Raw genomic sequence first — 17,700 nt, 5'->3', positions numbered from 1 at the left:
GGTGCTTTTCCTAATGCACGTAAAATGTTGTGAAGCATTTGCTAAAAAGAGAAGCCCAACATAAAACGGTCAAAATCAACAAATGACAATAATACTTTCCTAAAAATAATAAACAGGGTTGTCATGGCTTAAGTCAATTACTCAAATTATGTGCACTTGAGTCACTGTTTCAGAATGGCTTGATATTATCAAAGTGTCAGGGTAAAACCACTTGACTTGACTTGTCACTTAGACAAATGGCTGACTTAGACTCATTTACGTAAATGACTTGGCTTGAATTAGTGGGCCTTGGGTTAAATATATTTCAGCAGCCTATGCTAATTAATAATAACAATAAATGCTTGCCATTTTTTTATGTTAACTATGCGAAATATTGTTCAGAATTGAACGTGTCCAATGATTCTCAAAGTTCAACAGATATTTTTGGTTATCAATACGGTGACCTGTATTTAATTTGCTATGGCTATGACTTGGACTTGGACTAAGACTTGCCTTGCAAGCGTTTGTCAAATACTTGACTTTTACTTAATATATTTAAAAAAATTACTTAACTTGGACTTTTTGCAAATGACTTGAATGGTACTTAAGTCCATTTTAAATACCTTGAAAAATGTGAGCTCATTGCTTTTCAGGGTCGCCTAACAAAGTGGCCAGGAGGCATACAAAGTGAAACACTATGCCGCTAAAAATGTGGGCTTTTCAAGTGGCCATGTAAACTTGACAAAAAGTACAAAACGTTAATAATTAGATTTAAAAAGGAAATTGGTGTTAGAGTCTACTGGACTATAGTGTGTTTGTAGTCACAAGCCATCCTGACTGAAAAAGGGGTTCAAACTTTGTCATAGATTTGTCATAAAAATGGAAAAAAAATGAACGAAAAAGCGCCTTTACGACTGTTCCGCGATTTCCAAAGCTACGTAAAAACGTGGTAAAGATTGATAAAAAAAGTAAAACAACAGCTAATTTATTTTAATTTGGCCTTGAAAGCGCGGCCCTGCGATTGGCGAAAAAGGCACCGGCGTCGATATCCACTTCCGTTCATCCGTTTTTTCTCGTTGTCCCGAGAGAGTTTTTCTCGTCGTTCTGCAAAGCGAAAGAAGAAGGCAATAGACTCCGCATAAAAATGAGGGATCCCAGAGAGAGGCCCTTATCTTTTGCAAACGCAAGCAGACGACAAACCGACTAGCAGCAGCAAATCTAAAGACAAAACTTGGATCCTCAAGACTACTTAAAGCCTGGTAAGTCGACTTAGGAGGGGCATTACAAGTTATTATAAGATGTCGGCCATATTGTACTCGCAATCGGATACTTCCAGTTCAAAGAGCCACATTTTTTTAAATAACTGCACTTACCGTTTTATTTCAAATTTTTTTTAATTCGTTTTTTACATTGCGTATAGGTTTACAAGCACAGTATTTTGCAAAAAAGGGTTTAATTAAAGCGAATGGGTTTGTTTACATTTTGCGCTTTTCCGTAGTATCTCTCTCATATACAAACTTTGAAAGTTGATTTTTAATGAAATTTATCCGGACCGCGACCTCTTTTGCAAATTGGGCACGAGATGAAGCATAATATAAATTGGTTATTTTACTATACGTAAATGCAAAAAAATTTCGCGTTTCGCGCAAGTCTAATTTCTGTGGAGTATATTTTGGAGTAACTTTTATTAGCCCAAAGACGCTGTACTATAGGAAATATTCTCAGTGAGAATTATTCGGTCTTACATGAAACTCTCTAAAATGAAGTTTCGCTGCATTCTATCGTTGATGGTGAACATATAACAACGAGACTATAAGAAATGTGTATACTTTTTGTGCGTGTGCTCAACGCGTCATGTCTCCTTCAAAATTAATAACTTTTGCCAATTTGAACCAAACAAACGCAATTTTATCGCACTTGGCGCATTGCAGCCTTTATTGAGTGCCATAAGACTGATTTTAGTTTGCATAAAACATCCAGGTTGACAAAATTATTCTAATAAAGTGTTTGACTGCAACACGTTTTATAACAAAATGGTTAGCGGAAGTGTATTCGGTCCATCAGACCTTGGTGAATTTGGTTTTGGCCCGCAACAAGAAAAAAGGTTTCCCGATACAGACAATTTAGGCCCAAAATATTTACATTTGGAAAACAAAATTAACTTTCAGGTCTACTTAATACTCTTTCAGATATTTTAAACCCGCATCTACAAAATGTCTACCGCCACATCGGTCATGAAAGTCACCGTCTGCGTTTTGTTCCTCGCCCTTCTTTCGCTGCCCGCCGAATCAGAGGTTTGTAGACCACATATTAACACCAAAAATAATTATTGTATGCGTTTTAGAAAACCTACATTAATATATAATATTAGAAATATTTGATTTTTATTTTTTAACCTTTATTCCAACTGATTAACTGAAAGATGATACAAGGTCATATCGAAACGTCTTATTCAAGATGATGTCGATCGGACCTTTTTAGCTTTAAAATTGATTATTAAGCTATATTACAGATCCGTTTATAGTGTAGGCCTACCCAACGATTATTTTTGTTTGATGTTCTAGGAGGCGAACCAAAAAGATGAAATGAAGGTAAAACCAAATTAGAAAATGTCGTATCTTTGAATTTTGCAAACAAATCACGAACTTTTTATTATATCGGACGCCCTTTACGTTCTTCTAGCGTACCTTTAGTGTTTAGAGTTTCAAGGGTCTGGGAGTATTTTTAGGGAAAATAAATAGTTTTAAGGATGTTTAGCGTCACTTAGGCGACAGTCTTACAACTGAATAATACTTTCTGATGCGACGCCATTAATAGAAAGTAACACTCAAAGTTTTAGGTACCAACGCCTTCGCAATAAAAAGAAGTCGTTTCTATATAAATAAATACGTTGTTGGCTCCCAAAGAATTATTTTTCAAAACAGCAATTCATTAGGATTTCAAAAGTTGGGCTATTTATGCTTGCATTTGTTTCACTTTGTGATGAAAGATTTTTAACATTGCGAATTCTTCTTTGTAGAAAAGAAGTTTTTGTTATTACAAGGCTTCAGAAAAGCATAGAGTGATATGTCGTTTTGTTTTTATCTCTTTGCCGTTCTTCAATACTGTTTGTGCACTAGGTTTGAGTAAGTTTAAAACCCCCAATTTCAACGCCAGACTTGATTATTTTTGTAAGCTCGGAAGGGATTCAGGGCGTATTTCTCCCCTTCTTTAAAATCAAATTAAAATTGCATGGGCGCTAAAGGCCACGCCGAGCAATCAGTCAAGCCTACACAGCACACGGTTTGGTTGGAAACCGCGTACAAGTGAACCTATAGCTCTAACACGCCGACTGTCTTCCGAACAGCGACTGAACCTGCAAAATACCCAGCTGGATCCGCGCACCAGGGCGTATTTGCTGCAGCAGTATGCGATGCGTCGTCCAATGGATTCTCAGCAGGACCCCGATTTTGTAAGGCCGTGCTGCCATATTGCGTCCCTATGGTTGCTGGTTGTCTAGTACTAACCGAAAATAAGATGTAGCTAGTAGCGATGTCCAAGTACATTTTGTTCCGATAGCGATACCCGGTATTCTGTACATGTAGCGTGTTTTACAACCTATTGGAACGCTACAAAACGCGATAGGAATATGTGAAATATAGCGTTAAAATGTGGTATAAAACACGCTACAGTACAAAATGTATCGCGGTCCGAATTGATAACAAATGACGTCGAGAGTGTGATCAGATACGCAAAATAGATTTATTTAAATCGTCTGGCAATTTTATCCAGGTTAATATGCCGAATTTGGCTTTAGCGTTAAGAAATTGAGCTACTTCCAGTTAATCCAGTAGTTCACCTTTAATATTTTGATAAAATTACGTTATAGGTAGAAAGTACTACGATGGATCGTTAATTGAAATTCTTATATTAATTTATTATCTGATCGGCACCGTTTCCACCCGAGTATCGGTGTTAATTCATAGCAAACTAACATAGGAATTTAAGCCATGATTTGCGAATCAAAGCACCGATCTTTATATGCTACATTAAATTAACTTACAGCTGAAGGTAACTAAACTTTCTAATCCTGCAGCAAATTGTGGCTGAATAATCCGGTAAAAATTCTTATGAACGTTACAATTTTATCCACGTTGCTTGTATGAGCATAGTAAAGACGGCATTTGGTAACAACTCGGCACTGTTGTTCAAAATATCGTGTATCGGAATAAAATGTAAAGTATCGGACATCCATAGTTGTGCGACTGAAGCCCGTCAAGCGTCCCAATCCGTCGGCGTCCGTTTTGTTTTTCCATCTTGCATGCATCGACTAATAACATCGACTGTTTTTTGCTGTGTTTGGTGCTGGAACTGACTAAAACAGCCCTAACCAAGAACTGACTAACCATAGTTTCGACGGCGTTTTGTCCGGTGTGGTAGTGCGTTTGTTTTTACGTCTAAAAATCAGAAACTGTATTGTGAAGAATAGGCAAAAGTTCACAGAACAAGAAGAAGAAAAATCGCTTCCTAAACGCGAGGAAGATCTACCATGCAAGCGTTTAAGAAAAAATACGATAATTGAATTTGTTAATATTGTTTTGAGGAGACAATTCTAGAAGCTTTTGAGAAAAATAAAACGCAAAACAATTGGAAACAGACATACAAATTTTTATCAGGTCCTTACTTTTTTTAAACGAAGTAAAGAAAACATACTTTTAACATTTTTTATTTCATTTAAATTTGTGGTAAGTTCTTTGGGGCTCAATGGCGTTATTCACAGTAGGCGCGAAGGCAACCATTATGCGACCTTATTTGACCCAACCGCTTTACATTCTCAGGCCGCAGAACGCTTCGGTACAAAGAGGTACAGAGGGCAGGGTGGATGGACTCTTAACAGTGTGGGATACAACGGAGGCCTTGGTAAGTCACTCCACCCTATGGCTTGTTAGAAATATGAAAAACTGTCTTTTTGTTTCGACATTTTGTTTCGTTTAATTGATTCAAACTTTTAATGTCTTACGTATAACTTTATCTAACTGTGGTATATCGTACTTTAATGCTGTCGAGATACACGTTTTTTAATTGAAGCCCAAGCCGGGTGTTATTTATGCCGGAAACCAAAATAAACATCAGAGAATATGGTTCGCAGGTTCAGACTTTCAAGTAGGAATATATTCAACAAGTAACTAAATGAAACTCATGGGGTATATAGATATTTGCAAGCAATGTTTGTGATACCGGCTATACCATATCATTTTCGAAAACAGGCATTTTTTAATCGTTGTCTTTAGGCCTACAATAGTTAGTATAATTTGCTCCCATGGAGTGTCGTTATTTCTTCTATTCGACTTACTTCTGAAAAACTGGTGCTATTCGTTCCGCAGGGGCGCTAAGGAAGCTTTTCAACAAGAGGGACAACGCCGGATTAGGTAAGCCTTTAACGCAGAAAAGTTTTAGTAACAGTTTAAAAAATGTTCAAACAGCAGAAAACGATCTTTTAGGTGAAAACTTTATTTAAACAAGTTTTTGTGCTTTATAGTTTTATTCCTCGTCCTTAAGATAAGCGACTTATTTAGTCCCGTTTGAGAATTTTTTTTGCGTTTGAGTTTTGACCACTCTTTTTCCACACACAGACGGTAAAAAACCCATAAAAATACGATAATACAAATGTAAATCCAAACGTCTATATTAAGATGATGTCGATTTACTCGGCCGTTTCAGCTTTGACATTTATTTTTCAAGAAAAAATAATTCTTTAACATATACATAACTTTTATACAGTTTTTATGTTTTAAAGTTGTGGACCCTTCCTTAAAATAAGCGACTTCGTAAGCCGCGTTTTAGAATTTGTGGGCTGTTTTTGTCTGCGTTCGAGTTTTGGCTACTCGTGTTGCACGCACACACGGCCAAAAAATATTTTTTTACCATATAGAACATTTTATTTAAACAAGTTTTTTTTTCTGTGGTTTAAAGTTGTGGACCATGTCCTTAAAATAAACGACTTTTTAGCAGCGTTTTAGAATATTGTTTTGTCTGCGTTCGAGTTTTGACCATTTATGTTGCACGCACAGACGGCCAAGCGTCGGCTGACCACGATCTGAACATCGCAACACTGGACAAGGATCAGATCATCCAAGACTTCGTGCAGTTTTTGGAACTCAGAGGTGAGTGTTAAACTAAAAGAGTATAGGCAGAGAAAAATGAATTTAGTCATCTTAATATAGCATTGAATTCGGCAGCGTAGCCCAAAAACACAGCCGAAATAACCAAGTTTTGGCTAAACGTTTTTCATAAACTAAACTGTCTATACATAAGTGGGCAGAGCTGTTCTGAACTATTTATTCTACTTGAACGGAAACATGTTGAGTATATCGCTAAGTTGTTCTCGAAAAATCTTCAAAAAATAAGAGCAAGTTATAATCACTTTAGTTTGTGATAAAGCACAATGGGCACCTAAGTACCGCTAAAGTTTACAGGCCTATAATCAGGTCCACCATCGGTTCGTGTGATCGTTTGGTAGATTTATACTTGTAAAACTGGGATAAAACATACCATTCACCTTTGCAAGAAACGACAACAACGAAAAGATATATTTATGACCCTACTACTAAATGATTTTTTTTTCAACATTTTATTCATTTTCTGTCGGCCTTTGTGTTAAACAAGCATTTTAAAACATTTAATAGCTGTGGGCTTCGGCGAACTTTTAACAAGGACTGTTTAGTGCTTCGGGCCTTATTCCGATTTAAACGTAACTACGACTGTTATAGGTATTATTCCTATTTAGGACTTTTGTCAGACTGTGTTTTATACCGACGTTGATGTTGTTTTAATTTCAAGCTTACGGCTGGAGTACCGATAAAGTGGTGTGACCGTTGGGGGTAGCATTAAGCAACAAGGGTAGAATAAATTACCAAACTCAGGCAAACGTCCGTTACAATACTAATGCAAAAATCTCAAGCTTGCGGTCAAACGGCTATACATGAATTCAGTGCGAACCTTCACTGCTTTTCCAAACGATTTTTAATTTGTTACAACAATTGGGCCGAAACGGAACTCGGGCAAAAGTCCGGTAGAAAACCTCGGCAAAAATCTCAAGATTGGAGGCAAACGGCTATACATGGATTTGCTTCGAAACTTCGCTATTTTTCCAAGCGATATTTAATTAGCTCAGTGGTTCCCAACCGGGGTGCCATTTTTAACGGTCAAGGGTGCCAAGAGATATTGTAGATTATTTAGTCAATTAGTGAGCTTTTTTTTTTCAACCTTCTTTGTTGTAACTTTCCAGTTAATCCACTCAGCAAAAAATTGAGCAAGGGTGCCGCGATCTATTTATAATTTCTGTAGGGTGCCGCAAGCTATAAAAGGTTTCGAACCACTGAATTAGCTCCACCAGTTGAGCCAAAACGCGATCCGGCGAAAAAATCTACGCGAAATCGCAATTGCCTCCTCCGTGCAAAATCGTGTCGGGTCACCAGAAGCCGATCGATAGCGTAAAGCATAACCGGGTCGCCGCTTTGACAGCTGGTATGATGTCTTTGACATTTCGACGCGTTCGGGCTGCTTCATGCACCATCATTTAAACAAGGCTCTTTGCGTGTCGCAGAATTAAGGTGCATTTGAAATCAGTCACGCGCTAATTTCGTTTCCGATTAACCGCGGCCGTGTGGACCGACCCGGGATCGAGCGCCGTGACATCTTGACCCCCCGCAACAATCTCCACTCACAATGGTCCCCCAACGCTTTGAATGCTGTCAAAGAGCCGATTAATTATTGACGAGGTATACGTTTTGCCCAATCGGTCGGCGCACGTAATTCTTCTGGTCGGACTGGGGTTATACCCGTTCAGGATAGAAATAAGACGGGTTTTTGGTCTTTTGACGATTTGCATTTTTTACATCTCATTACTGGATTTGTAAGTTTTTGGAGCATACGGCAATGGCTGAAGGTTGTGGTAAGACGTAGTAAGACTCAAAGCCCATTCAAAAGCATCAGGTATCATTATGAATGTTTCGAATATATCTTTATTCATTTTCAACATCTGAACATCTGATGCAGAAAATGAATAAAGAAATACTCGAAGCGTTCAAAGTCTCTTTAGAAATAATGGTGTGTTGCTTCCACAGCTTGCAAATCACCGGTTTAAACGGTGTGCAAGTTAGAAATCTTATAAGTTTTAGTGTCACGGGAATTTAGAAACGATTTTCATGAGTTGGAATTTTTGAAAACAGGTGAACGATTTTGTTTTTGGTAAAAAATGCAATAGCCCTTCAAATTTCGTTTTTCTTGCACACCATCAAACATACCCAAGGTTGAGGATCAACAAATCCGATATTTAAGCCGACGTGTTAGACGAAAAGCGTCATAAACGAAATAAGATTGCTAAGCAAAGAATGTCACTTGCGCCTGTAGAAATAATACAACAACAGCTGTTGATATTCCATTTATAAATCGATCGATAGGCTCGCAATATCCCTTGATGAACCGAAATGACCACCCTAATTTAGTATTGTATAACTGCTTCGGTCTAAAAAAGGCATTAAGTTTTCTCAAAATATGTGATGCCACCATATATAACCGATGTGATATCACAACTAGGTATGTTCGGTAATATTGTATCGAAGGCGATTACCAGTCTGTTATAAGCTGGTAGCGGTTTCCATCTGTTGATTCTGGTATTTCAGCCACAATTACGATCCAACGCAGTGATTTATTCTGTGGTAAATTTCTTAGAAAAGAACTGGAAATAACTAAAGTTCCCAATACGAAAGCCCGATAACCATTCGGACCTTATATCCGATGCCAAGTGATAGTATCGGTACTCGTCCGATACTAGGATGATATCGGTGTCGTTTTGACACCAAATTAATTTGGTCATACCAGACATGATTTGCTAACCAACATACAGTTTGTACGTTTAAAAACAAATTTCCAGGGAAATATTACTTTACAAATAGAAGATAAATATAGACTTTAAAGCGCATAAGCATTTCGGCCTAATACCTTAAAACGTTGGACTAATTTTGCTTATTTGACCCGGATCAGGGTACTTTCCCCCCAAATATCGTGTATTGGTATCGGAATAAAATATCAAAAGTATCGGACACCCCCAGTTCTGAACACCGACGCAAATGTCGGCCTAACAACTCGGAAATAATCGACTTTGAAAGTTTTAATTTTGTCTATTTCTCTTGTTTAAGCATATACTAATGATCGAATCGGACCGCGGTACATTTTGTCAAAATATCAGATGTCAGAATCGGAATAAAACGTTTCGGACATCCCTATCACACATTACGGTATGGCATGGTGCAAAAAGATATGCATAATTAATGGCCATTTAATCTCAGAGGCTTCGTTTTCTTATTTTCGAAGCACAGGAGGTCTATAAAACAGTGCGGAATAAGATTCGATCGCATCACGCGTTTTCAAATCATAGTTAAATATTTACGCGACACTTGAGGGTTCGTTAAACACGGCGTTGGTTTTCATTTTCACATCGCCGCAAATCGTTATGGCTTAAAATGATTTTTGCGTTGATGCAGTGTCGTAAACAAGTCATTTTAAATGACTTTAGTAATTTTATCATTTTTTGAATGACTTAAGAAGTCAATTCTTTTCAAAAAATAACAAGTCAAGTCCCAGTCAAGTCATTATTAGAGCAAGTCATCTCCAAGTGAAATCACTGATATCAAGTCATTGGAAAATTGTGACTTAAGTCATTACAACACTGCGCTAGTGTAAGTCCAGTGCCTTGAAAAATATTGTTTTTTGCAAACATGCGAAACCGTGCCGTTATAGTTGGTCAGTAAGACTTCCAAATAGCTAGATCGCAGTTGTAGTACACAATGATGTATGACGAAAATCAAAAAAATCTAAAGAAATTATTTATAAAAACAATTGAGCTTTTTCACAATTTTGTTTTTTCTATTGATTAACAAATAAAAGGGTGGAATGAAAAGCTAAAATATTACTATTTTTATTTCTAAAAGACAAAGCAAACGTGAATGTAAAATGCACATAGTTAGAGATCGACACACACACAAAAGAAAAACAGAACGACTCTCAAAAGAAAAATTTGACCAAATACAAAATTATGACTAAAAACTCGAAAATAATGGTTGGAGGTTGCAGTTAGAGGTAGAATGAAAGTCAACGTGGGTATAGAAGTATAGCTATACCATTTTGAGAAGGATTTCTAATAATTATTTATTCATTTTCAAAATGATAAGGAAATTACTGATTCACTCTGCGTAAGCATTGTATGCCATTGAACTGGTGATTACGCCGACATGTAAAAAAAAAAATTTTATAAATACAAAATATCCGTTAACAGCTTACTACAGTTCTGTATGGGCTTTGAAATTTGTTCTGCGTCCAACGATTAAAAATCGAAAAATGCACGATTTTCCACTGAATATCCCAAGGGGTTTAAATACTGTTAAAGACTTGAGTAATGTTAAAGCGGGGTCTCAAGGCAATTTAAATCGCGACAGATTAAACATTTTCGTCGATGTTTACTGATGAAAATCGATTTCAAAGCGATTAACTAACAAGCCGGGATTAAGAAGCAGTCTGACTCAATTAAGTCTTTACTCAATAAAAGGTTTGATCATTTACAGTTCGAACAACCACTCGATAAGACAATTTAAAATCGATAAACTAAAAGCGAAACGTTTAACCCTCAGACATATACATGACTTTGCGTGTCTTATTATAATTAGGCAAGGGTATATAGGTATATACTAATAACGGCTTATAAAAATAACATAAATACTGAATTTTCCCTAAATAATACCTCTGTTTGCAATATCTTTAATGTTGTCTTAGACTGATTTTGATTTTTAAGATGATTCCCTAGGCCTAACCATATGGAAATTGTGCAAAATAAAAACAGAGAAATCAACGAAAATAGATGAAAAAATGATAATGACCATATTGCTAAATACCAAAAAATAAAAGCGCAGCGGCCGTTTACACAACCTTAAGTTTGCAGGGGCTGATCAGTAAAAACTTGCCTTATGCCAAATAATAATTTCGGTTTTTTTTTAGAAAACGGACTTCTGGGACCAGAAATGCTGCGATGCGTGGTCGAGCACCTTCAGCACACACCGCAAGACATTTAACCCCTTAACCCCACTTACCCCGTCCCACTTTTCGTCCCAAACCTTGCTCCTACCCTTTGTACAGAATTCCAGGACATCGTGCTGTCGCGACAGTTTTAAATCTCTATTGCAGGCAATGATTGCTGTTAACCGATTTTTAGCTAAGTTGTTCGGTGTCTTTTATCAATTTTTTCCGATTTTTTTCCCCGGTTGCCCCCGAGCATTTAGGGTGCACTGCATCATGCAGCTTGCGCTGTTAAATATTCATGTCCAGTATGTTTACGTCGCTTGCAAAGACACGAAAGCTTCATGGGGTTAATTTCTCGGCTTAAATGTCACCCGATCCGAAAGACAGGAATCCGCCAAGTGCTGCTGACACGACTTAACCTGCTGTCCAAACTTTCCGCACCACCTTGCTTTAGGGACGTTTGTAAATTGTTTCCGCGTGATTGCGTCGCTGCCACACTAATATATATTATGTTTATTTCGTAAGTTTGTTGCTTTTTCCAGTGATATACCTTAGAGTCACGAGCGTTGGTGAAGCTTCTCGCTATATTTAACACTCTCCTCTGCTGTGCGTTGAATAGATTTACTTTTCTGTCAATAAACAATTTGCACACCGCGAAATCCTTAACGCTTTACCAGATAATCATTACCGCTTTTGATCTTTCGCTCGCCTAAAAGTTTTTGAGAGTAGGTCCACAACTTTTTGCACAATTTTTAAGTACATAAAAATCATATTTTTATCAACTCCATCCCTGAAAGTGGTTTTGAAATTACTTAAGTACCAGTCACGTCTTTTCAAAAAACGACGAGTCAAGTCCCATCAGTCCAACTTGTCATCAGTCCAACAAGTCAAGCCCAGTCAAGTCATTTTTAACGGAAGTCTTTTCCTAGTCAAATCGCTGACATAAAAAAAGATAAACCATTAAAATTGGTAGACTCGTTCAATTATACGAGCAATAATTCAAATGAAAAATAACAAAAAATAACAACATGTATAGCAATCTAATCGGTTTAGGTCCTAAATTGTATAAAAAAAATGTTAAATTTTAACATTGATTGTCTTTAGCAAAATAATTGGCAAGGGTTGACAGAAAATTATATTGCAGCCTATATTCGTTTTAAAAACAGTGTTTTTTCGCGTGCGAGATGATGAAAATCTCAGAGCCTATAATAAGGTCATTAGAGGGGCGAGGACAAGAGTCAAAATCAATTTTCAGTTAATTACCGTTCACCCCAAAAGAAAAAAGAGAACATTAGAAAGGTTAGAGCTGTCCGGTAAAATCTATAATATCACTCTTTTTCGCTCTGAACTTTGCGGGATGAATTTAACGGATTATTTCGCACCCTTTATTGAGCGTTTAGCGTCGAACAGTCAAATAGTTGGCTTTTAGGTTGGCTGAGCCCAATTAAATCCCCGGTTGGCTAATTTTGTAAACCGTTAGAGACGATTTTGATGCGAAATGTATTTTATTTGTCTTTGTTTCTGCTTACTTAGGGGTTAAGGGTTAGGTCATTTACACTTTGGATTCTTTACAATTACATCTTAAACTTTGCCCTAATTAATATTTCTGGTAGCCCAAAAATTTGTCACGCTATTTTTCAATAACTAAATTAAATTGGTGTACCAGTGCTGTAATGACAAGTCATTGACATGTCGCACCTATACTCTTCAAATCGTTGATACAATGCCTGGGCAGCAAAAGTATATTCATTGAACTACTTCAGTCGGCAACCCAACCTCATTAAACAGCGACGTATGGGTTGAGAGTTATCGCAGGACTTGCACCTTTAGATTCTGCAAGCTGTTTAGCGGGCAATTTCACTGCGAGATAAAGAGTGCCGGTCAAACAACTGAGTGACATACGTATACGATTAAATCATGTGGGTCGTTGTTGTTGGTCGGTAATAGGCTACTTAAAAGAATACAGATAGAGACACATCTACATGAATAAATCCAGTGTTATCTCTAACGTATTCTACTAAGCAAATATATTATTTTTTCACAAGCATATTTTAAGCTGATTTTAGCAGGGACCTAGGGATGAAATGATTTGTATGAGGACGAAGTCATGAAAAAGTATTCTCTATAAACTTTCTGTACACAGTTGAACTCGGATATGTGTACGCAACAAAGCGGTCACGCGAAAATATATCCGATTTTTTTGGGTTAAATTGACAAAACGTCTAATTTAGAAAGATAGGATATTTGATGCCTTTAGCACACCATCAAGAATCGAAAACTACTCATTTGCATTTATCAAGATGATTTTGCCAATTTGTGAGGACCATAGACACGACAGACCCGACAGCTGTTTCTGCCCAGAAACACGTAAAAACTTCGCGCTATTTGCAAAAAATGAAGTGCGTTTACCCTGATAAATTTAAAGATAGAAAAGAGTTACCTACTACAATACAATGGCGATATTGGAAAAAGGTTATAGATTGGCAAGTGCGAAAAAAAAACTTTAACTTGATCTACTTGACAAAATTTTCTTTCATGAGGAGCGGTTATTTCACGCTGAGCTAGCCTATGGACACAAAAAATTGTGCAATAAAAAAGCTTTCTGTAAGCACCTTAATTGGTTTATTTTATCTAGTTTAATTTTGCAGAAATTGCAACTTGAATAGGGCCCTTTTGCTCTGGATTCTGTGTTTATGGGCGATAAAATGCAGTGGTGTTAATATAACATACCCGTTTTCGGTTTTATGATCTCGAATTATTGTCAAACACTCAATTGCTGTTTACAGCACTCTTCTAAACTATTTTTTTCCATTTTAGCTTGGTTTTCCTGTGTACAGTTTTAATTCCAAATGGGATAAAAAACACAGCATGGATGATGAAAACCGATAGGCAAAATAATTAACAGCAAAACATGTATTACTTTACAAACGCCAATACGGATTAAATTTATTTACTTGTCTTTAGCTACTTGACCCAATGACTCGACTACATTAATAAATACATTAATAAAAAAAAGGCTGACGCGAAATGCTCAAAATCGTTGTGGCAAAATGTGAAGATGTAAGTGCGCGAAAGGCAAATTTTACTGCGCAAATTGTCTGGTGTGATTGAGCAATTGCGCAGTTGCGCACCTTAGAGGGAACACTGGTAATCACTAAGTTAAATGATGTAATCACGACTCATGTAAAAACTGTGTTAATTTTTAGACACCGATTACACCAGTTTGCATTTAAAGCGTCTTAATTTTATTTGGGCCCAATTAGTTTTTATGTATATGGTCCACTGTTATTTCGCTTGTGCGTGAAGTAACTTTATTTTATAATTTTTTTTAATTTAACAAATTAATACTCTTTTTTAATAATAAATTAAATGGCGAAAAAAAACGACCATTTACTTTTGTGTATCGCCATCTTTCCACTTTCTAAAGCCGAATATTGCTTAGAAGTTCGCACAGGAGATAACATCGCAAAAAACGTAACATAGGCCTAGTCAGGTCACTTTCGGTATATTTACATTAATAAATAACATATCTTGCGCATAAAAGGACCCAATTCACAAGTATTTGCACGGTTTATCTTTGTGCAGTAACTTTGTAAATGCAAATGGCATATCAATTTAAAATAGTTCGCCCCAGTGGTTGTAAAATAAACATCTAAGTCCGCATGGTAGCGCTAAAGTTCCACAAATATAGTAAAAGGGGGCCTACGACTTTCCTTAAAGGCCTTTCTGACAATAGTTAACCAACTGACTGAATTACCCTAAATTTCATGGAAAACATACGTCGAAGTCTCGACTCATATATATGCAGACCTTAAAAAAACATGATACCAAATGTGCCAATACTTTAATTCCATTAGTAATGCCGTAAGTTACATTTATTTGAATTCACAAACATAGGAAACGATACCCATTTATTTAGTTGGGGTTATCTACAACCTTATTACCAAAGAAAATGCTTATAAGCTTCGTTAATCATGTACCGACCACTTCTGGTCAACTGGAATAAATTGCCACTACATTTTTCTCATTTGTTCTTTCAATAGCGATTGTCGTCCCAACAGACAGACAGTTAGTTACCCGAGACATTTCTCTACACAGCTGCAAATAGTTTTTCGGTCATTAATGCTTGTCTCGAATTTACGGGCGACGACGTTCGAGGTGGGAGAAACGCGAATTCAACTGCATCGGAAACAAAACGTAAACTTTCCCCAACAAAAGTAGACTTGCGTTTTTGTGTGTGTTCCTGTGTGACTCAATCGGCCATTCTAGCAAAGTTAATCATCACTGCTTGTCCCGCCTCCGCTTCGAATGCTGAGAAGTGAAAAAAGCTCTTTTTTATGTATTTTTAGTGCATAAGTACAGATCAACCCTAAACTTTCTCGTTGGAAATTACCTACCAGCAAATCCTAGTTTATTGTCTAATTCGAAAAGCCACCACGTTTATTGTTTATTGTCCAACTCGAAAAGTCACACGCATAGATTTTACCACACTGGTGACACCTAATTTTTTAAGTATCTTTCAAAACACGTGTATAGTCAGTTTTCCACAGGTCAAGGTACTAATTTATAATCCTGTCTGGCAAGCTTACAAAAATTAATTATATACGTTTCTCATCTTTCGGGAAATTATTGCAAAAAAAAGGTTTTCGTTTTGTTTAAAATTGGCAGATTTTCGCATGTGGAAAATTCTAAGCGTTGATTAGGGCTGCGTTGCCAAGCATTTCGTATCGGCGAATGCGTCGTTTCTCCCTTCTAGCAAGAGAGAGGTCATCGCAACAGTGAGAACGCGGCGGGTGCCGTGCGTTATGTCAGGCCGACTGTTCGGACGGAGCGAATCTAATTGCGGAAAAACACGTAAATCGATGAAATCTCCATTGGATCGGCAAAATTGTATTTCCTTGGGCTTGAAATGCAGACAGACGTCGAGGGTGGACACCCGGGTGTGGTCGCACTGCGGGTTCCAATTCGAGTTTTCTCAACACTTGGAAAAATACATCACTGTCCAGCTGCAGTGACGTCATATGCGAAGTTGGAGGAACTGTGACGTCACGTGGAACTTTTGCGGTAAAAAGTACCCCTGTCGAAAGGAGTTTACTCTTACCGTCGCTGTGTTATTTGTTACCTTTTCAAAAGAGCCTAGTTATAATCAAATATATTCTTGTGAGAAATCTAGATCAGTGCTCTCTCAAACCCTCAATAGGAAAACTATAATTTAATAACTTGAAGCTGCTACCTCACAGAGATAAATAAAAAAATGCTACAAAACAAAATTATTAAGAGTAAAATATTTATAAATTTTTTTTGAGAGTTCGATGGGGGTGGGGGTGCTTTTATTGCATATCTATCCGGATACTTCCGCTTGTTTAGCCGAGGTCTTGGATGTTTAAGGACTACAGCCTGTAGTGCTAAACCGACACAATGTCAGCAAGTTTTTGCGTTTCTGTACGTGGAAACTAACTACGGTAACAAAAATGAAACACCCAAAACGTAATATGTCATGGTAAAATTAGGAATAAATTCTAGGTTCAATTTTCTAGCAAGACCCGCCTAATGTAAGAACACATAGCAATTCTTGGACTACATTCAACCAGAATATGGTACTATATTGGTATTAAATTTGAGGTGTCTGTGTCAGACTTGCTATTTATAATTATTATGCGACCGTATAGTTTTTCACTTGAGAAACGAAGACCTTTGCGGTCACGAACAAGGTCATACATAACGCGACCTGGCCAAAACGAGATGTTTGGGGCGATTTAGCTAAAAGTAACGCACAAGCCAGTCGTTTTAAATATGGCAACTTTTTGTTAGTCGCAGTAGGGTTCTTTACCTTTTCAAGTTTAATCCACTTCCCTTACGAAAAGTATTTTTTGGGGAAGTGATAAACTGCATAAACTAATTAACTTGTCAGTTTTGGTCACGTTTGTGTGTAATGTTATGTGTATTTTGGGCTGTTGGTTATAGCTGGCGTAAAAAAAAACGGACTGAAAACACGCTGATTTAGATACATTTCGATAGATTTATTGTTTTTAAACATCGAAAGATAAACCCAAAAACGAAAACAAACAAACACACTAGGAAGTTAGGGTTTTAGTTTCCAGAGAACAGCTAAACATCGTTAAGTGCTTTAAGTCAGATGTCCCCTCAAAATCATGCAAAGCGCAATTTGCCTTTTTATTACCGCCCAAAGACTCTCACTCACATGTGTTAGGCTTAGCTGTTAAACGAAAACTTGTATCAACAAATAAAAACATGTAAATATTTAGAAGCCCAAAAAGAGTGAACTGTCTCACATGTGTCAGGCTTAGCCGTTAAACGAAAATTTGTTTCACCAAGTAAATACATTGTGAACTTGTAGACCGTTGAAAATAGTTTTAAACAAAGCTTTGAGGATTTTTGCATCACTACATAAAAACCTGTATAGTTTACATCTGCTTGATTTAATGTATTGAAGTTGGACAAAATTATTTAAAGTGTATTTTTTGACAAAAAATACTTTCTTCATTCTTTGTTTTGAAACATTCTATTTTAGTGTTGGACTGCTAGTTCTCCGTTTTCTTTCCTTTCGTGAACACCGCGTGAAACAAAATTTCCTCATTCATGCATCTCAGCAAAAAGGACAAAAACGTTTTACATGAAAAGTCTAGTGTCACGAAATCGCGTTCCCGC

At 37.0% G+C, this 17,700-nt stretch overlaps 1 protein-coding gene across 1 annotated transcript; it reads left to right on the top strand.

The window, feature by feature from the left end:
• Positions 1 to 1,158: 1,158 nt before the first annotated feature.
• Positions 1,159 to 11,233, top strand: LOC146167120 (uncharacterized). Its single transcript, XM_083390916.1, has 6 exons — positions 1,159 to 1,238; positions 2,169 to 2,273; positions 4,797 to 4,878; positions 5,343 to 5,387; positions 6,030 to 6,122; positions 11,011 to 11,233. The coding sequence occupies exons 2-6, from the start codon at positions 2,193 to 2,195 to the stop codon at positions 11,082 to 11,084; spliced, it is 375 nt and encodes a 124-aa protein (XP_083247042.1). The 5' UTR covers positions 1,159 to 1,238; positions 2,169 to 2,192; the 3' UTR covers positions 11,085 to 11,233.
• Positions 11,234 to 17,700: the final 6,467 nt, after the last annotated feature.

Source organism: Ascidiella aspersa, chromosome 1 (genome assembly GCF_963924565.1).
Source record: "Ascidiella aspersa chromosome 1, kaAscAspe10.2, whole genome shotgun sequence".
Taxonomy (NCBI): domain Eukaryota; kingdom Metazoa; phylum Chordata; class Ascidiacea; order Phlebobranchia; family Ascidiidae; genus Ascidiella; species Ascidiella aspersa.
The sequence above is the reverse complement of the archived record's forward strand: the minus strand, read 5'-3'. Positions and strand labels throughout refer to the sequence as shown.